The sequence below is a fragment of the Papio anubis genome, chromosome 18 (genome assembly GCF_008728515.1).
Source record: "Papio anubis isolate 15944 chromosome 18, Panubis1.0, whole genome shotgun sequence".
NCBI lineage: Eukaryota > Metazoa > Chordata > Mammalia > Primates > Cercopithecidae > Papio > Papio anubis.
The window spans coordinates 14551706-14578914 of NC_044993.1; the positions used below are offsets into that span (position 1 = coordinate 14551706).

At 50.2% G+C, this 27209-nt stretch overlaps 1 protein-coding gene across 10 annotated transcripts; it reads left to right on the plus strand.

Annotated features, from left to right (window-relative positions):
• CHST6 (carbohydrate sulfotransferase 6) lies at positions 1-24371 on the plus strand. Of its 10 annotated transcripts, none has more exons than XR_004179726.1 (4): positions 1-549; positions 4146-4301; positions 13409-13483; positions 14935-14950. XR_004179726.1 is itself a non-coding variant. In XM_021932182.2 (4 exons), the coding sequence occupies exon 4, from the start codon at positions 15129-15131 to the stop codon at positions 16314-16316; it is 1188 nt and encodes a 395-aa protein (XP_021787874.1). In that variant the 5' UTR covers positions 31-549; positions 4146-4301; positions 13409-13483; positions 14931-15128; the 3' UTR covers positions 16317-17699. The 10 variants fall into 10 exon arrangements, 7 of the variants coding, with proteins under 7 accessions (XP_021787874.1, XP_021787872.1, XP_017809062.1 ...); XM_021932182.2 differs by having other exon boundaries at positions 31-549; positions 14931-17699; XM_017953573.3 differs by lacking the exon at positions 14935-14950 and adding an exon at positions 15113-17699 and having other exon boundaries at positions 32-549.
• The last annotated feature ends 2838 nt before the right edge of the window (positions 24372-27209 follow it).

Below are 27209 nucleotides of genomic sequence, written 5' to 3' on the forward strand. Positions count from 1 at the left end.
ACCGGCTCCTTCCTTCCCGTAGCTCGCTAGCTCCCGCCGCCCACCCCGGGACCGCAGCCACGTCTGAAAGCGCCTCATTGTGTGCGCTCGGGCGCGCTGCGCAGGGCAGCACCGAGGGTTGCTGGCCGGCGCGCGGGGAGTAGAGGGCGCGGGCCGCAGTGCCGGGCTCCGGAGGGAGCTCTGCGCCGCGTCCTTCCCTGTGGTAGCCCAGGGCACCCCCCATCCTTAACATCCCATTCTGGGACTCCTGCCCTGTTCCCAGATTGGCTCTGCCTCTAGTCTCCAGGAGCTTCCAGTGGATTGGTCCCCCCCCCCCCAACTCTCGTCCATGCCTCTTAGAGCCCCTTTCCCGGCCTCACCGGGTGTCCGTTAATAGTCTTGGGACCTTAAGGAGCAAGTCAGCCCCTGCGGACTCTCCCAGTGAAGAGAAAAAGCTGGCTGTGCGGTGGAACTTGGAAGAGACGACTTCTGGGAGCCTTTGCTGAGCCCAGGGAGGGAGGCGTCCCCCACCGTGCCGCTCCTGCTCGGGCAGAGCCGCCAAGCTTTGAGGTGCGTTGGTTCTTCATTCTCTACGGGGGATGTCCCCACACTCAGGTCGGCTGGGGGGCGGGCTCCTCTGGCCTGCGCCGGAGACCTGGGGTGACGGGAAGAAGTAGGGGTGGCTTTTCCATCAGCAACGTGGAAAGGGCATCGCCACTGTTGGTGCCGGTTTGGAAGAGTCTTGCTGGGGCTTCGGCTACGCAGGGGGATCCTCACTGCGAGGGGAGAACCCCTTTTGTCTCGATACTTGAGTTTCAAAGGACATGACTTTCAAAAGCTTTCCAACGGCTTTTTCCATAGAATTACTGAGAAACAGTAGCTTGGTGGGTTGATTTGGAACCAGACCCAGGGGAATTGGAGTCCTGCGTCACTGCTTCTGACGGCTTCATCCTGGGATTCAGGACAGGCCCTCTGGGCCTCAGGACAGGTGCCTAGCAAATGTTGACTTTCCTTTCTCCTCCCTCTTTCACAGAGGCAAGGCAGTCAAGTTTCCCATTTCTGAGGGTAGGAAAACTGAGGCCTGAAGACCAGAAAGGACTCGACTGACTTAAACCCACAAGCGCGTGGGCCAAGTATGAGGGCCTCTGAGGGTGTTGTGTTGCTGGGGGAGCCGAGGCTGGGCTCCTCTCCAGCCTAGGAGGCCGGGACTTTTCTGGCTTTGTCCTACAAACAGAGTCAATTGGAGCACGGAGAGCCAGAGAGTGACTTGCTCAAAGTCACACCCCTCATTGGTAGTAGAGACAGACTGAACCCAATCTGGCTTCAGAAACCAAGCATCTAAAGCCAGGTGCAGTGGCTCACGCCTGTAATCCCAGCACTTTGGGAGACGGAGGCAGCTGGATCACCTGAGGTCAGGAGTTCAAAACCAGCCTGGCCAACATAGTGAACCCCCATCTCTACTAAAACTACAAAAATTAGCTAGTCATGGTGGCAAGTGCCTGTAATCCCAGGTACTTGGGAGGCTGAGGCAGAAGAATCACTTGAACCCAGAAGGCGGAGGTTGCAGTGAGCCAAGATTGTGCCACAGCACTCCAGCCTGGGCAACAGAGCGAGACTCCGTCTCAGAAAAAAAAGAAGCCAGGTCTCTAGCCATGACTGTCCAGCGTCTTCTGTTTTGTTTGTCCTTGTGGGGCCCCTGCCTGTGCCTGCCACATTCTGTTGCTGGGGCACTGGGGCACCTGAATCTGGTAGAGCCATTGTCCTTGGGTTTTCCTGGTTCAAAGACTTTCCCTTGGATTCACAGAATGTAAGTGTGGCCCAGGAAGATTCCTAAGCAAATACTCATAAATGCACTGTGCGCCAGACATTGTTCTGCTTTACAAATATCCACTCACTCACTCTTTTAATCAAGCCCATGAGTTGGGTTATGTTGTTTCCCCCACTTCACAGATTTTTTTTTTTTTTTTTTTTGAGATGGAGTCTCGCTCTGTCACCGAGGCTGGAGTGCAGTGACATGATCCCGGCTCACTGCAACCTCTCCACCTCCCAGGTTCAAGAGATTCTCCTGCCTCAGCCTCCTGAGTAGCTGGGATTACAGGCGTCCACCACCACGCCTGGCTAATTTTTGTATTTTTAGTAAAGACAGGGTTTCGCCATGTTGGTCAGGCCGGTCTCGAACTCCTGACCTCGTAATCCGCCCTCCTCCGCCTTCCAAAGTGCTGGGATTTCAGGTGTGAACCACCGCACCCAGCCTTACAGATTTTTTTTAACCAAGCAGGCACAGAGAGAAGTAACTTGCACAAGATCACGCAGTAAATGGTCAAGTGGGATTCACACTCTTAACCTCAGTACTCTATACCTACTGTCTTTAATGAGACAGAAACCATTCTGCTTCTAGTGTCTTAGGAGGGGAGATGGGTCCAGAAATACATGAACAAGATTGTCCTGCATAGTGATAATAGTATTAATAATAATTTCTTAATATCACCTATTAGTCAATATCAAAATATATCTGATTACCTCTAGGGTATCTCCTGGCAGATGTTTTTTTCAAATCAGAATCCAAACAAGGTCCACATGTTGCATTTTACTGTTTTTTTGTGTGTTTTTCTTTTTGAGAAGGAGTCTCGCTCTGTCACCCAGACTGGAGTGCAGTGGCGTGATCTCAGCTCACTGTAGCCTCGGACTCCCGGGCTCCAGTGATTCTCCTGCTTCAGCCTCCTGAGTAGCTAGGATTACAAGCACATGCCACTAGGCCCGGCTATTTTTTGTGTATTTAGTAAAGACGGGGTTTTCACCGTGTTTGGCCAGGCTGGTCTCCAACTCCTGACATCGGGTGATTTGTCCGTCTTGGCCTCCCAGAGTGCTGGGATTACAGGCATGAGCCACTGCCCTCAGCCTGTTATTTTCTTCTAAAATAGTCTCTTCCTTTTTCTTTCTGTTATTGATTTGAAAGAATGATTTTCTTTTTAAAAATAAGGTAATTAAAATAAATGGTTAATAAACCAGAGAACATTCCAGATTATCCCTGTAATGAAAGGGCTCTGTCACTGCTTAGGGAAACAGGCGAATGTGCTAAAAGTACAATCCCACTCCATACCCTGCGTGTGTTGCTGCGGAGAAGAAGTGGGGAGCCCTCAGACTTTATGGCCTCCAGCTGTAACGTACTACAATTTAGACCAAGTCAGGTGCTGTGTGAAGTGCAGTGTGAGAATCCCTAAAGCTCCCAGCCAGGGAAAAGGGTTCGTGTGTTGCTATCTGGTCATCTGCTCAGAAATGCCCCAGGGCAGTGGCTCTGAGCCAGGGAGGCTTGAGGCTCGCTTCCCAGGCTAATTAGAATTCATTTCCCAGTAGATTCTTGAAGGCAGATCTGTTCTCTCCATCAGCATCTGGGCCTTGCAGTCCCAGCCCCCTGCCTCTGGGGGATGCCATGCAGCCGCATCACCAGGACTGGCAGAGATGGCAGATGTGGCCAGGGCTTGGGGGCCAGGCACAGCTTCAGCCACTGCCTGGCCCAGCCCACAGTCCTGGGGTTAAGAATGTGCTTGGGGGCTCTGACAACTTTTAGTGCAGAGTGGGTAATTCATGCCCCTGGCCTTCTCTGGCTAACTGGGTACTCAGGTCGGCTGGGAGATGGATTTGCAGGCACGTGTCTCTCTGCAGTGATAGCTGGAGAAAGACAAACTTCACCTAAGCCTCCTTTAACCAATTAGAATTTTCTGATTTTATCATTGTAATAATCTTTGTGATTGTATTTTATCATTGTAATAAAAATCTGACATAGACTATCTGGAAAATGCAGCAAAGCACTAATAAGAAAATAAATTACCTATAAACTGGCCATAGAAAAACACCAAACTTCAGTGTACATCTCCCATACTTCGTATTTTTTTTAAATAATAGCTTTATTGAGATAGAATTCATGTATGTTGAAGTTTATATATATAATATACATATAATATATAAATAAATATATATTATATATACACATAATATATAAATATCTTTTAAAATGTACATATATAATATATATGTATTATATATGTATATATGTGTATATGTATAATATGTATGAGACATTAGGGATGGCTCTACTTTTTGGCTATTATGAATAATGCTGCTGTGAAAATTCATGAGCAGGTTTTCACGTGGGCTTATATGTTCAGTTCTCTAGGGTGTGTACCCAGGAGTGGATCTGCTGTATCATATGGTCACTCTGTTCAACCTTTTGAGAAAGCACCAAATTGTTTCTTCAGGAAATGCACCATTTGACATTCCCACTTTATGAGGATCCCCACGTCTCCATCATCTCACCAACACTTGTAATTATTTATTATTTATTATAATTACCTTTTTAAAATTGCAACCTTTGCGGTGGGTGGAAAGTGACATGTCATTGTGGTTTAATTTGCATTTCCCCACTGCCTAAAAATGTTGAGCATCTTTCCTTTTTTTTTTTTTTGAGTTGGAGTTGCACTCTTGTTGCCCAGGCTGGAGTGCAATGACACGATCTCGGCTCAACACAACCTCCACTTCCCGGGTTCAAGCGATTCTCCTGCCTCAGCACCCCAAGTAGCTGGGATTACAGGCGCCTGCCATCATGCCTGGCTAGCTTTTGGCATTTTTTGTAGAAACGGGGTTTCACCATGTTGGCCAGGCTGGTCTCGAACTCCTGACCTCAGGTGATCCACCTACCTCAGCCTCCCAAAGTGCTGGGATTACAGGCATGAGCCACCGTGCCTGGCCGAGCATCTTTCCATTTGTGTATCTTCTTCAGAGAAACGTCTCTCAAATCCTTTACCCATTTTAATTTTTTTCTTTATTCATTCTTAAATTTACTTATTCTTATATTTTTTAAATATGCTCATTCTTGGCCGGGCGCAGTGGCTCAAGCCTATAATCCCAGCACTTTGGGAGGCCGAGACGGGCAGATCACGAGGTCAGAAGATCGAGACCATCCTGGCTAACACGGTGAAACCCCGTCTCTACTAAAAATACAAGAAAATTAGCCGGGCGAGGTGGCGGGCGCCTGTAGTCCCAGCTACTCGGGAGGCTGAGGCAGGAGAATGGCGTGAACCCGAGGGGGCGGAGCTTGCAGTGAGCCGAGATCGCGCCACTGCACTCCAGCCTGGGGCACAGAGCAAGACTCCGTCTCAAAAAAAAAAAAAAAAAATATGCTCATTCTTAAAAAACTAAATAGGATATTTGCCCATTTCGTGTTGAGTTGTAAGAGCTCTTTTTATATTCTGGGTACAAGTCCCAATTTATAGACATGATTTGCAACTGTTTTCTCCCATCTGTGGGTGTTCTTTGATATTCTTGTATTTTTAACACCCAGCCAACTGTGTGAAAAATACACGCACATCTAAGAACATCCACAGATGGGAGAAAAGTATATATGTATGTCAGCTTTGTTACTTGTGTTTTTCACTTGACACTATGTATGGAAGAGCTCCAAGGTTACGCTGCTAGGCTTCCAACTCTGACTCAACAGCCACTGTGTGAATTCTTCAGGCAAGTCCCTTTTCTTTTTTCCTTTTTTTTTTTTTTTTTTTTTGAGACAGAGTCTTGCTTTGTTGCCCAGACTAGAGTGCAGTGGCACAATCTCGGCTCACTGCAACCTCCGTCTCCTAGGTTGAAGCGATTTTTCTGCCTCAGCTTCACAAGTAGCTGGGATTACAGGCGCGCGCCACCACGCCCAGCTAATTTTTGTATTTTTAGTAGAGATGGGGTTTCGTCATGTTGACCAGGCTGGTCTCGAACTTCTGACCTTGGGTAATCCGCCCGCCTCGGCCTCCCAAAGTGCTGGGATTACAGGGTGAGTCACCATGCCCTGCCTCCCTTAATTTTTCTACGCCTCACTTTCCTCATCTATAAAATAGGGATGATCATCAGGTCCATGTCATAGGGTTGCTGTGAGGATCAAATCAGAAAATGGATGGGAAAGACTGGGCATGTAGGAAACCCTCATAGATGGTGTTTGCAGGGGTTCCTTGTTTCTGCCCCCCGTGAACACTCATCTTCCATCTTTATGCTTTATGTTTTATGTTTTTTTTTGTTTTTCTTGGAGACAAAGTTTCGCTCTTGTTGCCCAGGCTAGAGTGCAGTGGCACGATCTAGGCTGACCGCAACCTCTGCCTCCTGGGTTCAAGTGATTCTCCTGCCTCAGCCTCCCAAGTAGCTGGGATTACAGGTGTGTGTCACCACACCCAGCTAATTTTGTATTTTTAATAGAGACGGGGTTTCACCATGTTGGCTAGGCTGGTCTCGAACTCCTGACCTCAGGTGATCCACCCACCTCGGCCTCCCAAAGTGCTGGAATTACAGTCATGAGCCACCACGCCCGGCCTATGTTTTATGTTTTATGTTCCTTGCTTTATGTTTTGCCTTGTTTTCTGTTTTCTTTCTCTCTTCTTTCTTCCTCTTTCTTTCGCTCCTTGTTAGCCTTCCCCCTTCCAAATGCCTAGGGCTCCACTAGAGCAGTTTGGCCCTAGTGGTAGCTGTTGATGCCTCAAGGCCACTGAGATGCGGTTTTGCTCTTGTTGCCCAGGCTGGAGTGCAATGGCACATGATCTCTGCTCACTGCAAGTTCCACCTCCCGGATTCAAGCAGTTCTCCTGCCCCAGCCTCCGGAGTAGCTGGGGTTACAAATAGGCACCTGCCACCATGGCAGCTAATCTTTATAGTTTTAGTAGAGATGGGGTTTCACCATGTTGGCCAGGCTGGTCTCGAACTCCTGACTTCAGGTGATCCACCCACCTCAGCCTCCCAAAGTGCTGGGATTATAGACGTGAGCCACCGTGCCCAGGTGCCTTTGGGATTCTTGAACAGGGATGGCCTCCAGCCAACTCTAAACAGAGAAATCTAAACCTGGGATCTACACCTAGTGTTACATTTTTTTCCTTTAGATTCTATGAACAGGGCTGGGACAGGCTGGTAACAGGAAGAGGTGCTGTGTCTTGTTGTTGTGGTTGTTGTTTTGGTTTTGGTTTTGGGTTTTTTATTGTTGTTGAAGTTGTTTTGTTTTTTTGAGACGGAGTGTTACACTGTTGCCAGGCTGGAGTGCAGTGGCATGATCTTGGCTCACTGCAAGCTCCACCTCCCAGGTTCACGCCATTCTCCCACCTCAGCCTCCGCCTCCTGGGTTCAAGTGATTCTCCTGCCTCTGCCTCCCGAGTAGCTGGGATTACAGGTGCCCACCACCATGCCTGGCTAATTTTTGTATTTTTTCTTTTTTTTTTTTTTTTTTTCTGATACAGAGACTCACTCTGTTGCCCAGGCTGGAGTGCAGTGGCCGCAATCTTGGCTCACTGCAAGCTCCGCCTCCCAGGTTCATGCCATTCTCCTGCCTCAGCCTCCTGAGTAGCTGGGACTATAGGCATCTGCCACCTCGCCCAGCTAATTTTTTGTATTTTTAGTAGAGATGGGGTTTCACCGTGTTAGCCAAGATGGCCTTGATCTCCTGACCTCGTGATCTGCCCTCCTCGGCCTCCCAAAGTGCTGGGATTACAGGCGTGAACCATCGCGCCTGGCCAAATTTTTGTATTTTTAGTAGAGGTGGGATTTCACCATGTTGGTCAGCCTGGTCCCAAACTCCTGACCTCAGGTGAGCCACCCGCCTCGGCCTCCCAAAATGCTGGGATTACAGGTGTGAGCCACTACGCCCGGCCTGGAGCTGCTGTGTCAAGGGCAGGCAGAGCTTGGCTGGGAGTGAGTGCTGCCCAGAGAGCCAGGATTCCTGGGCTCCAGCTCGACCCTGCTGTGGACAACCATCCTTGGTCAGTGTCTTGCTTTTCCCATTTGCAAATCGGGGAGAACCATAGCTCCTTCCTAGGTCTCTCAGACCAAGAGGTGGTAAGGGATGTTTAGAAGAAGATGACTTTAAGGTGCTCGGCAGAAAGCCATATGGGCTGTTGGGGAATTCCTCCCTCTGGATGTGGACCACAGGGTATCCGATTGCAATGGCAAGTATTTATTCACATCCTCTACTCATTCGGTGTTTGGGACGTTCCTTAACATGACTCTTACTATCTTCTTCAGTCAGGATTCTTTTTTTTTTTTTTTTTTTTTTTTTTTTTGAGACGGAGTCTCGCTCTGTCACCCAGGCTGGAGTGCAGTGGCCGGATCTCAGCTCACTGCAAGCTCCGCCTCCCGGGTTCACGCCATTCTCCTGCCTCAGCCTCCCGAGTAGCTGGGACTACAGGCGCCCGCCACCTCGCCCGGCTAAGTTTTTGTATTTTTAGTAGAGACGGGGTTTCACTGTGTTAGCCAGGATGGTCTCGATCTCCTGACCTCGTGATCCGCCAGTCTCGGCCTCCCAAAGTGCTGGGATTACAGGCTTGAGCCACCGTGCCCGGCCATTCAGTCAGGATTCTTTACTTTTTATTGAAGTATGCCATTCATCAGAGTATAGATAATGAAAGCACAGCTTGGTGAACTTTCACAAACTGAACACACCCATGTAATTAGCACTGTCAAAGAGAAACAAAGCAGGGCCAGCCCCCAGAATTTCCGCCCCTGCACCCTTCCCACCTCACCCCACCAAGGGTTTCACTATCACTATCTGATCACCACTCTTGGGTGTAAGTGACAGAAACTCATCTCCCAGGGACTTAAGCAGAAACCGAATGCATCCCTCGGCTGAGGGGTCCATGGGTGAACCTTACACAACTGGATCCAAATGCTTAGATGATGCTGTCGGCTTGCCTGTGAACTTTCTCTGCTGAGTTCTCTTCTGTGTTGACTTTTACACCCAGACAGTTTCCTCTTCCCTTGTGATCAGCAAAACTCCAGAATTGCAGTTGAGCAGATGTCCCATTCCTAGGCCAATAGTTCTGTGTGGGCTGGGGGGACAGGGTCAGTGTGTGGAATATAGACGTGAGCCTGTCTTGGGACACATGACCATTAGGAGCCGGGAGTGGTGGATCAACCCCATTTGAGCCACAGGTACTTTTGAGTGGGTGAGGGGGATTCCCCAGGGAAAAGCCTAGCTACTGTTATGAGAAGGAAAAACAGGTACTGAATGGACAGAACCAAGCATGTCCAGTGTACCTGTGCAGTGCCGATCCTCACACTGGTCACCAGAGAACAGGTGTTCACTTGCAAAAAACCACAATCCAATGTTCCAGGTTGCTCACAGTCTAGAAGAGAAAGCAAAGTACAATGCAGGGCAGAGTGGGGCATGCGTTGACAGCTGCAGAGGGGGCGGCTGCAGGCGAGGCTGAGATGCCTCCCAATGGGAGTCAGGGCTGGGCACTCGTAGCATGAGTTAGGGAGTTGGGAGAGATAGAGCTTGTTTGATGATCAGTGATGATTCCCGGCCATCTGAAGCCTGGGATATGGGAGATACGGTTGGAAAGCTGAAGGTTACTGAGTAGGAGAATGGCAGGATCAGATGTATGGTGTAGGCACCTCTGGGGGCAACTGTACAAGATGGACTGAAGGGAGACCAGGTGGGGACTTTGCTAGAATCCAGGAGAGAAGGATGCAGCCAGGACCAACGTGACCCTCCCGCAACTGAATGTCCAGGCCATCCACTGGGACACCATCAGGTCCCTTGACTGTCACATAGCCAGATGTGTCTTCAATGTCCCCAACTTGATTGTCAGCTCCACCGGGATCGGGATCCTGAGCACTGACTTTCCTGGATTGAATCTTTTGCTGATCTTATCTTTTCTCTATTTTGCAGCCTTTATCTGTCATTTATGTTTTTTGTTCTACTTTTCACATCTTTTAAATTTTTCTTTCAACCTTTCTAATATCTAATGCAATTAGCCCCAAGGAAAACTAAGAGAAACAAGAAAAAACAAGAAAGGAAATGTACTCTCAGTGCTTCAGCTGTGAGCTGGCGTGTTTTGCTGTGGCTTGAGGTTTTTGATTTTTTTAAGAAAGAGGGTCACACTCTGTTGCCCACGCTGGTGAGCAGTAGAACGATCATAACTCACTTCCACCTTGAGCTCCTGGGCTCAAGAGATCCTCCCACCTCGGCCTCCCAAAGTGCTGGGATTACAGGCATGAGCCACCGTGCCTGGCCTCCAGGCATATTTTATGCTTTCTCAAGCTATGTGTAGTATTTTGACAAAAATAAATTTTAAAAGGAGTAAATGTCAAAAAAAGTGTCTGTGACTTAAGAAGGACCACTGCTTAGGGTGCTCCTGGGTACCAAAACAAGAAACAGAACTTTCTATTCCCTTTATGACCTCTTGTACTTTTTAGTTCCACCCTCCTCCTGAAAAACATATGATCATTTTCATCATCGTTATCATCACCATCATCACCACTAATTACTTGTTGGAAATTTAAAGCAGAATTGCCTCTGAGGTTGGAGGGCTGGAGAGGGCATGAGAGATAGGAAATGTCACTTCCTTCTGCCTGACTAGCTTTGTGCTCTGGTGTGGGGCTGTGTCTGCCCAGGGAGTGTGGCCTCTTTTCCTGTCTTCACACATGAAACATGAGCTGACAATGCCCGCATCTGTACCTTGAGAATTTTTTTTTTGTTTTTCGAGATGGAGTCTCTCTCTGTCACCCAGGCTGGAGTACAGTGGTACAGTCTCAGCTCACTGCAACCTCCGTCTCCCAGGTTTAAATGATTCTCCTGCCTCAGCTTCCTGAGTAGCTGGGACTGCAGGCACCTGCCACCACACTCGGCTAATTTTTGTATTTTTAGTAGAGACGGGGTTTTGCCAAGTTGGCCGGGCTGGTCTCGATCTCCTGACCTCTAGTGATCTGCCCGCCTCAGCCTCCCAAAGGGCTGGGATTACAGGCAGGAGCCACCATGCCTGGCTTAGAATTTTATACAACATCTATGTGTTATCTTTTCCAAAAATTAAACTATAATAAATATGTGCCCCTCATCAAGGGAAGACTTTCAAGGGGGAGATAGGCCTTCCAGGATGGGAAATGGTACCGGACAAAGGCTCAGGACTGTGACACCCACTACAGAGCCCTGCAGTGAGAGTCTGGTTCTTGGATTTATTTTTGTTTGTTTGTTTGTTTGTTTGTTTACTTTTTGAGACAGAGTCTCACTCTGTCACCCAGGCTGGAGTGCAGTGGCATGATCTCGGCTCACTGCAACCTCCACCTCCCGGGTTCAAGCAATTCTCCTGCCTCAGCCTCCCGAGTAGCTGGGACTACAGGCACCTGCCATCACGCCTGGCTAATTTTTGTATTTTTAGTAGAGATGGAGTTTCACCATTTGGTCAGGCTGGTCTCGAATTCCTGACCTTAGGTGATCTACCCACCTTAGCCTCCCAAAGTGCTGGGTTTACAGGTGTGAGCCACCGCACACCCGGCCTGTTGATTTATTTATTATTTATTTATTTTTGAGACAGTCTCTCTCCATTGCCCAGGCTGGAGTGCAGTCACACAATCTCAGCTCACTGCAACCTCTGCCTCCTAGGCTCAAGCAATCCTCCCACCTCAGCCTCCTGAGTAGCTGGGACTACAGGTCTGCACCACTGCACCAAGCTAATTTTTGTATTTTTAGTAGAGATGGGGTTTGGCCATGTTATCCAGGCTGGTCTTGAGCTTCTGGGCCCAAGCATTTCACCCAGTTCAGCCTCCCAAAATGCCGTGATTACAGGCATGAAGTACCACACCCGGCTGGTTCTTGGATTGAAGCCCCTGCCCTTCCTCCTCACTGGGTATTCACATCTCTGAGCCCCACTGCTTCAGTTAAAACAGACAGGGATGGTCATTTCTGCCTCCTAGGGACTTGGGATGATAGCATTTAATCATGAAGACAAAAGTACCTATCACAGGGCCTGCCTGACTTTTTCTTCCTCATGTCAAACCCTTGTCCCAAATGTCCACTGTGCTGAGTGCAAGGCTTCTACCAGAAAGCTCCCAGCTGGGAACTGGTCTTCTGGAGACTCTGTGGCATAGGATGATTCAAGCACCTTCCTAGTTCTTGAGTTTCAGTAATAGGATCTCATAGCAGTTCCTGTAGTGTGTGAGTCACTTAAAAAGACCTCTGGCTTTCCTGGAACACAGGTAACAAACACCTTGGCTTGGGATCAAGATCCTCCCTACCAGGGAAGGGCTGGGCTGGCCAGGACAACTGTGTTTGGGCCAGAGCAGCAGGGTCCTGCACTCTGCAGGGAGCAATCACACGTGGGAGAGGCCCACAGCCTGGGATCAGAAGTGCCAGGAGCTTAGGAACAGGAGTCCTGGGGTCCCAGCTTTCCTGCTGTCTCTCCAAGCCTTGAGTCCTTCACCTGAAACACTGACATCATCATGCCCCCCTCAGGGCCCGCTGAGTTAAGTCATCCTGTGGACTCGAAGCACCTAGCACTTGAAGTCAGAAAATGAGTTCCCTTCTCTTTCAGTGCCCCACTGGCAGGAAGCCAACCATCGTCAGCCCACTGGCACTGGAGGAGCGTTGATCATGTGCAAAGCAGATGAGTGGCTACTCTCCCCGTCTTCCAGGTTTTGCCAGAGAGGCTGTGCAGTTGGCTGCTGACAGAGCTGCTGGGCATCCTCCACCCACCCCTGTTGCCTCCTGATGAGGGGAAGGGGCAGAAATGGGATCTGCTCCCAAGTTAGACCGTGGCTTCTCTCAGTGGTGACCTGGACAGGGGAGTGGGGAAGGCAGGGAGCAAAGGATGCAGGAGCAAGGAGAAAACTTCCAGGCCCCTCCCTTCCAAAGTCACCCGGTCTTGAGATCATTGCAGAAGCAACAGGTGCAAAGAGAAGAACACTTTGGGAACTTGGTATGCGGGAGGCCGGCCCAGTGTTCCTTCTACCCTGCGAGACATGCGTGACATTCCTTTTTTTTTCTTGAGACGGAGTTTCGCCCTTGTTGCCCAGGCTGGAATGCAATGGCATGATCTCGGCTCACCACAACCTCTGCCTCCCGGGTTCAAGTGATTTTCCTGCCTCAGCCTTCCGAGTAGCTGGGGTTACAGGCATGCGCCACCACGCCTGGCTAATTTTGTATTTTTAGTAGAGACGGGGTTTCTCCATGTTGGTCAAGCTGGTCTCAAATTCCCAACCTTAGGTGATCCGCCTGCCTCGCCTCTCAAAGTGCTGGGGTTACAGGTATGAGCCTCCATGCCCGACCTATGCGACATTCTTAAGGTCCACTAAAGGGCTGGTTGTTGGAGGCCAGAGGATGGCCTGTGAGATACTGGGATTGGAAGAGTAGGTGGCCTATGGGTGTCTCCTCTTGGGGGAGACTCCTCAGGTGGAGGGGGTTCCTCCTCTGCAAACAGTAGCTCAGCACAGGGACAGTCACAGTAATGGGGGCATGTGTGTAAGGAATGCTCTCCCAGGCCCCCTCTTCATAGGTGTTTGCAGCAGCATCTCACAACAGCCCTAAGTTGCAAATCCCACTCTACAGAAGTGGAAATCGAGCCTCGGAGAAGTTATGTCACTTTTGGGGCTATCTTCCCCTGTAGGGTGTGACTCCATTGCCCTCCTGCTTTACCAGGTACTGAGGAGCCTCTCATCATCTCCCATGGATTTGTGATCAGCGTTGCAGCTCTCCCAGCAGCCCTGGACAGTGGTGAGTCCCCTCAGTTGGCCAGAACAGTAGTCTGCTCTCACCTCTCTGCTTCTCCGGCTCCATCCCAGCTCCGCCTCAACTGGTCTCCTTGCAAACCCACGGGGCTTCAGGACACCCTCCCTCTGGAGCCCATGCTGCCTTCAGCACTTCACCCCCCACCAGTGATGGCAACAGTTGGTGTTCTTTGTCCACTTTATTTATTGGCTCATGTTTTTGTTTTTGAGACAGAGTCTCACTCTTTTGCCCAGGCTGGAGTGTAGTGGCGCAATCTCAGCTCACCACAACCTCTGCCTCCCGGGTTCAAGCAATTTTCCCGCCTCACCCTACCAAGTAGCTGAGACTACAGGCATGCGCCACCTTGCCCAGCTAATTTTTGTATGTTTTTGGTAGAGATGGGGTTTCACCATGTTGGCCAGGTTGGTCTCGAACTCCTGACCTCAGGTGATCTGCCCACCTCAACCTCCCAAATTGCTAGGATTACAGGCATGAGCCACTGTGCCTGGCCTTATTTGCTCATTTTGATATTGTATTGTATTTTTTGAGTCAGAGTCTCACTCTGTCGCCCAAGCTGGAGTGCAGTGGCATGATCAAAGCTCACTGCAACCTCAAACTCCTGGGCTCAAGCAGTCCTCCCACGTCAACCTCCTGAGTAGCAGGGACCACAGGCACATACCACCACACCTGGCTTTTCTTTTCTTTTCTTTTCTTTTCTTTCTTTCTTTCTTTCTTTTTTTTTTTTTTTTTTTTTAATGTTTTTGTAGAGACAGGAAGGCTATCCATATGTTGCCCAGGCTAGTCGCAAACTTTTAGCTTCAAGGTATCCTCCCACCTCAGCCTCTCAAAGTGCTGGGAGTACAGGCTTGAATCATCGCGTCCTGCCTGTTTGCTTATTTTCAATAAGAAAAGTTATTTTCCATAAGAAAAGTTATGCCTGTCTTTTTAAACAAAAAAAATCATACAATGCAGAGCACACACTGTAGCAAGGGCACTCTTCAGTTAGGGACATTACTGCGTGTCCCTCCTGTCCATCCAGGATATTCAAACATTTTCCCATTGCCTAATAATCCACCCAAATCCTGTGTTATGTGCTGCTATCATCCGCTTTTACAGATGGGTAAACTGAGTCATGGAGCGATCCAGTATTTGGTTCAAGATCACAGGCTATGTATATCAGTGTAGTGTGGAAAGTTAGAAGGAAGATCACAGACTACGGAGTGGAAGAGCCTCAGGGAGCCTGGCGGTGCTGTCACGTCCACCAGAGCGCCCATAGTTCAACAACCTAAAAGAGTTTCCTCACAGGAATTCTTAAGCAAAAGACAGGAATTCCGTTTGGAATATATTTCCCTCTCCAAATAGACAATGGTAATGTGGGTAGGTAGCTAAGAAGGTAGGACTCACATACAGACAGATTTCTGACCGCATTCTGCATTTGTACTTTTGCTCTCAGCTAGACTGGATCCTGAGTTATGTCTTAAGGCCACATTTCCGGGAGAGCGCCCCACTGAGACCATCATGTTCATGGGAGGCTCTGGTCTGGTGGTCGAATCTGCTCCCTGAAGGCACTGGGCAGTGGGGCACGGGATGGGCGTGCAGGCTGCAGCCCCTAACCGCTGCGCTCTCCTCCCTAAGGCCCCCAGCAGTCAGCATGTGGCTGCCGCGAGTCTCCAGCACAGCAGTGACCGCGCTCCTCCTGGCGCAGACCTTCCTCCTCCTCTTTCTGGTTTCCCGGCCAGGGCCCTCGTCCCCAGCAGGCGGCGAGGAGCGCGTGCATGTGCTGGTGCTGTCCTCGTGGCGCTCGGGCTCCTCCTTCGTGGGCCAACTCTTCAGCCAGCACCCCGATGTCTTCTACCTAATGGAGCCCGCGTGGCACGTGTGGACCACTCTGTCGCAAGGCAGCGCCGCAACGCTGCACATGGCTGTGCGTGACCTGGTGCGCTCGGTCTTCCTGTGCGACATGGACGTGTTTGATGCCTATCTGCCTTGGCGCCGCAACCTGTCCGACCTCTTCCAGTGGGCCGTGAGCCGTGCACTGTGCTCGCCACCCGCCTGCAGTGCCTTTCCCCGAGGCGCCATCAGCAGCGAGGCAGTGTGCAAGCCACTGTGCGCGCGGCAGCCCTTCAGCCTGGCCCAGGAGGCCTGCCGCTCCTACAGCCACGTGGTGCTCAAGGAGGTGCGCTTCTTCAACCTGCAGGTGCTCTACCCGCTGCTCAGTGACCCCACGCTCAACCTGCGCATCGTGCACCTGGTTCGTGACCCGCGGGCTGTTCTGCGCTCCCGGGAGCAGACAGCCAAGGCTCTGGCGCGTGACAACGGCATCGTGCTGGGCACCAATGGCACGTGGGTGGAGGCCGACCCCGGCCTGCGCGTGGTACGCGAGGTGTGCCGTAGCCACGTACGCATCGCCGAGGCCGCCACACTCAAGCCACCACCCTTCCTGCGCGGCCGCTACCGCCTAGTGCGCTTCGAGGACCTGGCGCGGGAGCCGCTGGCAGAAATCCGTGCGCTCTACGCCTTCACTGGGCTGAGTCTAACACCACAGCTCGAGGCCTGGATCCATAACATCACCCACGGATCTGGACCTGGTGCACGCCGCGAAGCCTTCAAGACTTCGTCCAGGAATGCGCTCAACGTCTCCCAGGCCTGGCGCCACGCGCTGCCCTTTGCCAAGATCCGCCGCGTGCAGGAACTGTGCACTGGTGCCCTGCAGCTGCTGGGCTACCGGCCTGTATACTCTGAGGACGAGCAGCGCAACCTCGCCCTTGATCTGGTGCTGCCACGAGGCCTGAACGGCTTCACCTGGGCATCGTCCACCTCCTCGCACCCCCGGCATTAGTGGAGGCCACAGTTGTAGCGGGTGCCAGGTCCGGGAGGAGAGTGCATGGTGCAGAGGGGGCTGGGGCGCACGGAGAGGCAGGTCCCTATATTGACCAAGGAGTTCGTGGTACCCCCCTGAAGTAGGCAAGGACTGCACGTTTCTTTCTCTCCTGATTCTTGGTTTTCCTGAGTCCTCTGGAGCTGCCTTCTCATCAGGTTCACTCTTCATGGAAAGCAACTCTTGCCCCTACCTCCTCTGGGCACAGGGTGTGCGTTCAGATGACTTGGCTCCTACTCAAGGGCTTTCTTCCCCTTTAACTCTCTCCTTCTGGGGATGCATCCTGCAGCAGCTGAGGGGGTGCCCTAGCACTGGCCGGGAGTGGAGAGGCACTGTGGTGATAAGACTCCAAAGGTCTGTACATCACATACACATGCACACGTGCACACATGGCAAAACTCAGAAATGAAAAGACTTGTCCAAAATCACATGGTGAGAAGGAGGATGAAGGGAGGAGAGAGCTTTTGCTCTGGGGCTCCAGTTGGGAGGAGAGGCCCTGCCTCCTGGGTGAGAAGGTGACCTCCTGGGTCAGATTTTCCCATTTTAATTGCTTTCAGGAAGAGCAAGCAGAGTCATGGCCAGGGACACGGCTGAGAGATTGTAGGGGCCAGCCCTACTGGGTCTGTGGGGTTTTCTCCCCATGTGCAGAGACGAGAGATCGTAGAAATAAAGGATACAAGACAGAGAGATAAAAGACAGCTGGGCCTGGGGGACCACTACCACCAAGATGCAGAGACTGGAAGTGGCCCTGAATGCCTGGCTGCGCTGTTATTTATTGGATACAAAGCTAAAGGGTAAAGAGTGTGAGTCATCGCCAATGATTGATGAGGTCACGTGAGTCACGTGTCCACCGGACAGGGGGCCCTTCCCTGTTAGGTAGCGGAGGTGGAGAGAGGACAGCTTACATCATTATTTCTCCTATGCTCTTTTCAGAAAGATCAAAGACTTCAATACTTCCACTAGTGTTGCTACTGCTATCTAGAGGGCAGAGCCAGGTGTACATGAAAGTGAAACAGGCGCGTGACCGCTGAAGCACAGCATCACAGGGAGAGGGTTAGGCCTCCCGATAACTGTGGGCGGGCCTGACTGATGTGTAGCTCTGACTACCACTAGACCATGGTCTGCTTGGTGACAGGCGTCTTCCCAGACGCTGGCATTACCGCTAGACCAAGGAGCCCTCTGGTGGCCCCCTCTGGGCATGACAGAGGGCTCACACTCTTGTCTTCTGGTCACTTCTCACCATGCCCCTTCAGCTCCTATCTCTGTATGGCCTGGATTTTCCTAGGTTATCATTGTAGAGCAAGGATTATTATAATATTGGAATAAAGAGTAATTGCTACAAACTCATGATGAATGATATTCGTATATAATCATATCTATGATCTCTATCTAGTAGAACTATTCTTATTTTATATATTTTATTATACTGGAACAGCTCGTGCCCTCGGTCTCTTGCCTTGGCACCTGGGTGGCTTGCCACCCACAACAGATAGAGGAGGCTTTGAATGCTGAGACCAGAGCTTATCATCCTGGACAGGCCTGGAGGGAGGCAATAAGTGGGAAAGGTAGGGGGAGAGAAGGCTGGGGAGGGCTGGGCAGAGAGCCAGGCATAGTGAGTGGCAGAGCAAGACGGGGACAGCAGGATCAGTGCCTGGAAGGCAGGTGTGCCTGTCAGGGGGGAGTGGAACTCATCAGGCTTGCCAAGAGGTTGGAAGGGAAATGGCTCTGGGTTGGATCTGTCTTCCCTTGGTCCTTCTGGGCCAGGCCTTGGAGGAGAGCAGAGGATGATCCCTGCCTGTGAGCCACACTTCCTAGCTCTGGGGACAAAAGGGCTTAGTAAAGGAATGCTGGATGTGTAGAGCGTTTAGTCCCAAGCTCAGGAAATGAGAGTCAATAAGTATCTGGTACATGTTTAAAAGAAAAGCTCACGGAACCTCTGGAAAGGACGGGGAAGCTGAGTTAGCCACATAAATGAACCCAAGTCACACTGGAACACAGAGCTGGTCTGGGAACTGTGTTGGATGCCACCAGAGCTTCTGACCCTGTTACCTGTGAAATGAGGCAGTTTCCCTCACGGTTGCCATCAGCTACCAGGAGGGATGCAGGTGGTCACCAGCTTCTGATCCTTATCCTGGCTGTGGCCACAGATGGGGGGAACCTGGATTGTGGAGCCACATCCTCCCTGCAAAGCAGGCAGGGCAAGGGAGATCTGACATTTTCTGCTTTACGTGGAGGGAGCAGAGGCACATTAGCCTTGAAGTTGAAGCTCATTTTAGGTTCCTTCCAGCTTTAGAAGCTTCAACCAAATGAAACTTGAATCTATCTCTCGTGACAATAATAGGAGGAAGGTATTTAAAACCCCAGATTTATGAATGGGTACTACGTGGCTTGGAGACTATCTTTCTTTGTTCTTGTTCAGGTGGTTATAACAAAATACCTTAAAAGTAGGTAACTTGGCTGGATGCAGTGGCTCATGCCTGTAATCCCAGCACTGTGGGAGGCCGAGGTGGGTGAATCACCTGAGGTCGGGCATTCAAGACCAGCCTGGCCAACATGGCAAAAACCTTCCTCTACTAAAAATACAAAATTAGCGGGGTGTGGTGGCACATACCTGTAATCCCAGTTACTCGGGAAGCTAAGGCAGGAGAATCGCTTGAACCCGGGAGGCGGAGGTTACAGTGAGCAAAGACCATGCCATCTCACTCTAGCCTGGGTGACAGAGCAAGACTCCATCTCAAAAAAAAAAAAAAGGCTGGGTAACTTATAAACATACCTTTTTCTCACGAGTCTGGAGACTGGGAAGTCCAAGCCACCGGTGTTGTCTGATGAGGGCCCACTTTTTCACAGACAAGTGCCTTCTAGCTGTGTCCTCTTATGGTAGAAGATAGGAGGCAGCTCTCCAGGGCCTTTTTTTGAGACGGAGTCTGGCTCTGTTGCCCAGGCTGGAGTGCAGTGGCACAATCTCGGCTCACTTGCAACCTCTGCCTCTCTCTGCCTCCTGGGTTCAAGCAATTCTCCTGCCTCAGCCTCCTAAGGAGGTGGGACTACAGGGATGCACCACCATGCCCAGCTAATTTTTGTATTTTTGTAGACACTGGGTTTCACCATATTGGCCAGGTTGGTCTCAAACTCCTGACCTCAAGTCATCTGCCCACCTTAGTCTCCCAAATGCTGGGATTACAGGCATGAGCCACTGCACCCAGCCTCCAGGGCCTTTTTAAGAATGTCACTTATCCCATTCTTGAGGTCTCCACCCTCATTATCTAATCACCTCCCAAAGGCTCCACCTCCCAACACCATCATATTGTGGGTTAAGATTTCAACCACATGCCAGGCGTGGTGGCTCATGCCTGTAATGCCAGCATTTTGAGAGGCTGAGGTGGGTGGATCATTTGAGGTCAGGAGTTTGAGACCAGCCTGGTCAACATGGTGAAACCCTGTCTCTACTAAAAATACAAAAAATTAGCCGGGTGTGGTGGTGCACGCCTGTAATCCCAGCTACTCAGGAGGCTGAGGCAGGAGAATCCCTTGAATCCAGGAGGCGGAGAGTGCAGTGAGCCAAGACAATGCCACTGCACTCCAGCCTGGACAACAGAGTGAGACTCCATCTCATGCCCAGCCAGACAGTAGCATCCCTTCATTTGCCCCTGTTTAAGTCACACATTTTATTGATGGCTGCAATTAATGGCCTGTTTGTATCCCAGTCCTCTGCCGTATGACCCACCCATTCTCTCCTGACTGCCAAGGTGTTAGGACATGCTTGACTGGTTCCCGAATTTGCTGTCTGCACGTGGGCAGTACATCAAGCCTCAGAGTGAACCCAGGTTAACTTTCAGGACAAAGAAAGTGGCCTGGCTGACTAGGCACAGTAAAGCTAAGGCTGGGTAGGTACATACTTGTGGTGCTGATCACGTATGTCTCATTTCTCTGTGAGAGTGCAGTCCCTTGGCCGGGCGCGGTGGCTCAAGCCTGTAATCCCAGCACTTTGGGAGGCCGAGACGGGCGGATCATGAGGTCAGGAGATCGAGACCATCCTGGCTTATATGGTGAAACCCCGTCTCTACTAAAAAATACAAAAAATTAGCTGGGCGAGGTATGGGTGCCTGTAGTCCCAGCTACTCGGGAATCTGAGGCAGGAGAATGGCGTAAACCCGGGAGGCGGAGCTTGCAGTGAGCCGAGATCCGGCCACGGCAGCACAGCCTGGGTGACAGAGCAAGACTCTGTCTCAAAAAAAAAAAAAAAAAAAAGAGAGTGCAGTCCCAACAGGGAATTTTAATTGCTGGGGACTGCCCAGTGCTGTGACGGGGCACAGAGTTCTGGGTTGCTGTGGGGGTGACTGCATTGACCACAGTTAGTGGCTTGCTGTATTGACACTCTGTGCTGTGTGACCATGGCTCCTGCTATCGAGAAGTGGAGTCTGTTTCCCCACCTCTGAATCCAGGCTGGTCCTGTGACTTGCTTTGTCCTGTAGACGAATGTAGTGCAACTTCCTGTGAGCCAGTTTCAAGCATAGGCCTTGGAAGCAAAACTTTACCTCCACCTGTCTTAGGTTTTCAGCTGGGGCTCTGCTACGGTTTGATCGTGTCTCCCAAAGTTGGAAACTTGATCCCCAGTGTTGTGAGGTGGGGCTTGATGAAAAGTAATTAGGCCACATGGGTTATGCCCTTGTGAATGGGTAGATAACATTATTTCTGGGCCCAGGCATGGTGGCTCATGCCTATAATCCCAGCATTTTGGGAGGCTGAGGTTGGCGGATTACTTGAGGTCAGGAGTTTGAGACCGGCCTGGCCAAGCAGGTAAAACCCCATTTCTACTCAAAATACAAAAATTAGCCAAGTGTGGTGGCGCATGCCTGTAATGCCAGCCACTTGGGAGGCTGAGACAGGAGAATCGGTTGAACCCAGGAGGCGGAGGTTGCAGTGAGCTGAGATCGCACTGCTGTACTCCAGCCTAGGCAGCAAAGCGAGACTCCATCTCAAAAAAAAAAAAACGTTATCTCAGGAGTGAGTTGGTTATCGTGAGAGTGGTGCCTCCTAAATGAAGGATTTCATTCTCTGTCTTTCTCTCGCCCTCACTTTGCCCTTCTGCCATATGATGCCTTCCACTGTACTGGACTGGCAAGGCTGGCACAGCGATCTTGGGCTTCCCAGCCTCAGAACTGTAAATAGCTTCTATTATTACTCTCTGACCCATGCTGGGTTCAGTGGCTCATGCCTATAATCCCAATACTTTGCAAGGCTGAGGCAGGAGGATCACTTGAGACCAGCCTGGGCAACATAGTGAGACCCCATCTCTTTTGAGCCAGTCTCAGCTGTCGCCAGGTTGCCGGAGTGCAGTGGCTGATCTGCCGGCTCACTGCAAGCTCCGCCTCCTGGAGTTCACGCCATTCTCCTGCCTCAGCCTCCTGAGTAGCTGGGACTACAGGCGCCCGCCACCGCGCCCGGCGAATTTTTTGTATTTTTAGTAGAGACGGGGTTTCACTGTGGTCTCGATCTCCTGACCTTGTGATCCGCCCGCCTCGGCCTCCCAAAGTGCTAGGATTACAGGCGTGAGCCACCGCGCCCGGCCGAGACCCCATCTCTACAGAGTTAAAATTAGTTGGGCATGGTGTCGTGCACCTGTAGTCCTAGCTCCTTGGGAGGCTGAGTTGGGAGGATTGTGTGAGCCAAGGAGGTTGAGGTTACAGTGAACCATGATCATACCAGTGCACTCCAGCCTGGGTGACAGAGCAAGACACCTGTCTCTAAATAAATGATGCCATATGTGGTATTGTTATAGCAAAACAAAACAGATTAAGAGACTTTTTAATGAAAAGACAGATTCACAAAGAAAAACAATTTTTTTGTTTTTGTTTTTTTGAGGCAGAGTCTTGCTCTTGTCCCCCAGGCTGGAGTGCAGTGGAGCCATCTTGGCTCACTGCAGCCTCCACCTCCCAGTTTCAAGCGATTCTCTTGCCTCAGCCTCCCGAGTAGCTGGGATTACAGGTGTACACCACTACGCCCAGTTACGTTTTTTGTATTTTTAGTAGAGACGGGGTTTCACCACGTCAATCAAGCTAGTCTGGAACTCCTGACCTCAGGTGATCCACCTGCCTTGGCCTCCCAAAGTACTAGGATTACAGGCATGAGCCACTGCGCCCGGCGAAAAACAGTTTATTAACACAGGCAGCCAACGTCACTCGGGATAAGCCTCAACAAAAAGTAACAAAGTGATGGCTTGGAACACTGTCTTACACAGCATTTTTAAAAAAGTAAATTTGTAGAGAAATGACGACCAAGGACAACAGTTTTAGGCTTCCAAAGGTAGTAAACTATGGGATGGTAAATATCCGAGAGGAAGCTGATGCAGCAGGATTTGTCTGTAGCAGCCTCTGGTACCGCCTCTGGCTGGGCAGAGTTAATGGTTGTCTCCAGTGATGGAGAATTTATATTGTGCCTTTAGGCAGAAACGGGGAGGGAAACCTGACCTTTTCCTGCACTTTCTGCTTCTTAATTGCCATCAGCTGAAAATCATTTTAACGTGAAAAAGGCATAATCTGAGCTGACGCCTCCGCTTTCCTCCACCTGAAGAGAACCCGCGTGTGCTCCTTTGTTTTGGACCTCCACCTCTGCCCCGAGAAAGCCCCGGCCAGCCTGCTGGACAAGCAGGGACTATGGGAGGGAGAGTACAGGTGTCCCAATCCAGGCCATCCTAGACCCGCCAGCCCCTCACCAGCCCCCGCTGATCAGCATGCAGCCACTTCGGCTACCTTCTACTGGCCAAAGCGAGTCCCAGGGCTCACCCAGATTCAGAGGTGGGGAAACTGAGTCCACCACTTGAGAGGAGTAGCTATAAAGACATATGAGCGAGACCAGCTGAGCCCAGCACTGCCGGCCAAGTCGAAGACTTTAGGAGCAATAAAAAGTGCTTATTGTGTTTCAATCATTTGAGTGTTGCAGTGGTTTGTTACAAAGCATTGCCTAACCCATACAGTTGAGAACAGAGGGCTCCTGGCACGTGCAGCTTCCAATTTTCCACGAGGGTCCAGGCTCCCTCCCTACTGGTAGGGCTGGAATTAGTCTCTCCCTTTACCTGTAGGCCCTGTGATGCAGCTGGAAGTGTCTAGGCCCAGCAGCCACCCACAATTAGGGGCAGGCATGCTTGCTGCCTCTGCTGTGGCTGTGGGAGCTCAGGAGGGGCAATCAAAGCACTAGATGTGCTGATGGGTGCATAGGAACAGTGTTGCCTGGAATAGGTAGAGAACCCACCCACTATCAAGAGGCTGTTGGGGCCTCAATGGTGGGCCTTATTTTTGTTATTTTGCAATCAAGAAGATATATTATCCACATCAACACTGTGTCAACAACTCCTCATGGCCACCACAGACCCTGTGTCCCCTAGCTTTGCCTTTGCAGTGCCTTTGTCACCCACTCCTACAGACCGCCCCCGCCACAACTGCCCCATCACCTCTACAGGGTTAAATCAATTGTTTTAATTTTTGCCTACCTGATGGGTGAAAAATATTACTCGATGTTTCAATCTGTACTTCTTTAATTCCTGGGGCACCTGAACATTTTTTCATGCTTATTAATCAGCTGTATTCCTTTTTCGTTGTTCGAGGCCTTTGCCCATGTTTCTGTCGACTTACTGCAGGCTCTTTTGAGTGTGCTTCGTTATTTTTGTTGCAAATGGTTTCTCCTAACTTGTCATCTGTTTTTTGTTGTTGTTATTGTTGTTTTGTTTTGTTTTTCTTAACTTACTTTATGGCATTTTCCCCTCAGGCTTCTTAAAAAAAGAAAGAAAGAAAAGCTTTGAGATATAATTGATATACAACATCTACACGTAAAGTGTAGTTTGATTAAACATTTGTATATACCTGTGAAATCAAATCACCACCTCATCACAATCAAATTCCAAAAAGTTTCACCTAGTTTATCATATTATTGGATGTGAATCCTTTCCTTATGGTCAGTGGATTTTATGTCTTGTTCAAACGACTTGTTCCTCCTACGATGATAAAAATGGTCTTCACACTTGCTTCCAGTACTTTAGTAGTCTAGTCTACGCTTGGATCTAAGTTGCATGGAATATTCCTGATCAGTGCGAGTCATCAGTTCTCCCAGCGCCCTCTACTGAATTATCTTGGTCATCACACACTCAAACTACCATGGGCTGGAATCTGTCCCTCACCCACAGGCCCACTCCACACCAGTGGATCAGGTGAGCAGTTTCTTTAGGTCGAATGACCCCTATGCTGAGCTTCAGTAGGTTATCCCCCCTAACTTCACAAGTTAATGGATTTAGATTTAAGCACCGCCCTCCTCCAGCAGATTCTCTTACAATTTAGATATCCTCTCACAGCGCAAATCCTTATTCTGTGAGTGACTCAATTCGGACCATGTTCCTTAAGAACCAGAGCTAGGCTGGGCGCAGCTGTAATCCTAGCACTTTGGGAGGCCGAGGTGGGCGGATTGCTAGAGCTCAGGAGTTCAAGACCAGCCTGGGCAACTTGGCGAAACCCGGTCTCTACTAAAACAAAACAAAACCAAAACAAAACAAAACAACTTAGCCAAGCGTGGTGGTGTGTGCCTGAAATCCCAGCTACTTGGGAGGCTGATGCATGAGAATTGCTTGAACCCAGGAGGTGGAGGTTGCAGTGAGCCAAGATCACCCCACCGCACTCCAGCCTGGGTGATAGAGTGAGACTCTGTCTCAAACAAACAAAAAACAAAAGAACCAGAGCTAAAGTTTTGATGAAATGAAAAGGATTGGCGAACTATCCATTTTTCCAAGATGGCAATTCATTCCAGCCAATCAAGCATTTTCTCCTTTGGGGGTAAGACCAGAAAACCTGGCCTGTCCTGCGAGTCTTATGTTATTCTGCTCCCAGTCCTCAAGAACTCCACTCATTCATTCAACACACATTATGGGTTGAGCACCAATCAGATACCAGGGTGTTGTAGGAGCTGGAGACACAGCAGGACCAAAAGCAGACAAAAAGCAAAAACCCCTGCCCTAGGCTGGGCACAGTGGTTCACACCTGTAATCTCAGCACTTAGGGAGGCCAAGGCAAGTGGATCACCTGAGGTCAGGAGTTCAAGACCAGCCTGACCTATATGGTGAAACCCGGTCTCTACTAAAAATATAAAAATTAGCTGGGCATTGTGGCATGCACCTGTAGTCCCAGCTACTCAGGAGGCTGAGGCAGGAGAATGCTTGAACCCGGGAGGCGGAGATTGCATTGAGCCAAGATGGCGCCAATGGACTCCAACCTGGGCAACAGAACGAGATTCCATCTCAAAAACAAACAAAACAAAACAAAACAAAACAAAAACCAGCCAGGCACAGCGGCTCACACCTGTAATCCCAGCACTTTGGGAGGCCGAAGCAGGCAGATCATGAGGTCAGGAGTTCGAGACCAGCCTGGCCCATATGGTGAAACCCCATCTCTACTAAAAATACAAAAATTAGCCGGACATGGTGGTGGTGGTGCACACGTGTAATCTCAGCTACTCAGGAGGGTGAGGCAGGAGAATCGCTTAAACCTGGGAGGCGGAGGTTGCAGTGTCACGCCACTGCACTCCAGCCTGCACGACAGAGTGAGACTCAAACAACAACAACAACAAAAACCCTGCCCTTCACGAACTTGCATTCTGATGGTGGGGAGATAGCCGAAAAAGAAGCTTAATAAATGGCTACCTTATTTAGCATATTAGAAAGTGCCAAGGATTAAAGTGGAGAAGGATCGGGGGATTAGGAATGTATGTGTGTAGGGGTGTGAGTTGTAATTTTTAATGGGGTGATCAGTAGGTCTCAGTGAGAAAGCAACATTTGAGGGAAGTCTTACGGGAGGTGAGGGATTATGTTCAGGGCAATCATGGGTAGCCTGTCTGGGAGGCGAAAAGAGCTAACACTAAAGTCCTAAGGAGGGGAGGCATCTGGCTTGTTGGAAGAGCAGCAAGGGGCCAGGGGGTCTGGTGTGCTGGACCATCTCCTCAGCTTCCTTAGGGCCCAGGAAATTTACATTTTCTGAGTCCTGTAAGGCTAAATGTCTTTTTTCTAACCTGTCAATTCGTAATTGAACTAAAGATAGAATTCTAAATTCAAAATAATATTTAGTAATGTAATACATAATTGATTATGTAACCCTACAATAATTGGTTTCTTCCACTTCTTTTTTTTTTTTTTTTGAGATGGAGTCTTGCTCTGTCACCCAGGCTGGAGTGCAGTGACGCGATCTCTGCTCACTGTAAGCTCCGCCTCCCGGGTTCACGCCATTCTCCTGCCTCAGCCTCCCCAATAGCTGGGACTATAGGCGCCTGCCACCACGCCCAGCTAATTTTTTCTTTTTTTTTTTTTTTTGAGACGGAGTCTCACTCTGTTGCCCAGAGTGCAGTGCAATGGCACGATCTCGGCTCCTGCAACCTCCGCCTCCCGGGTTCAAGCAATTCTCCTGCCTCAGCCTCCGGAGTAGCTGGGATTACAGGCGTGCGCCACCAGGCCCGGCTAATTTTTGTAATTTTAGTAGAGACGGGGTTTCACCATGTTGGTCACGCTGGTCTCGAACTCCTGACCTCGTGATCCGCCCGCCTCAGCCTCCCAAAGTGCTGGGATTACAGGTGTGAGCCACCGCACCTGGCCTTTTTTTTTTTTTTTTGAAACAGAGTCTCGCTCTGTCACCTAGGCTGGAGTGCAATGGTGCGATCTCGGCTCACTGCAACCTCTACCTCCCAGGTTCAAGCGATTCTCCTGCCTCAGCCTCCTGAGTAGCTGGGATTACAGGCACATGCCACCATGCCTGGCTAATTTTTGTATTTTTAGTAAAGACGGGGTTTCACCATGTTGGTCAGGTTGGTCTCGAACTCCTGAAGTTG

Excerpts from the sequence above, each read along its gene's own strand:
- CHST6 (XM_021932182.2), top strand. The coding sequence starts at position 15,129 with ATGTGGCTGCCGCGAGTCTCCAGCACAGCAGTGACCGCGCTCCTCCTG.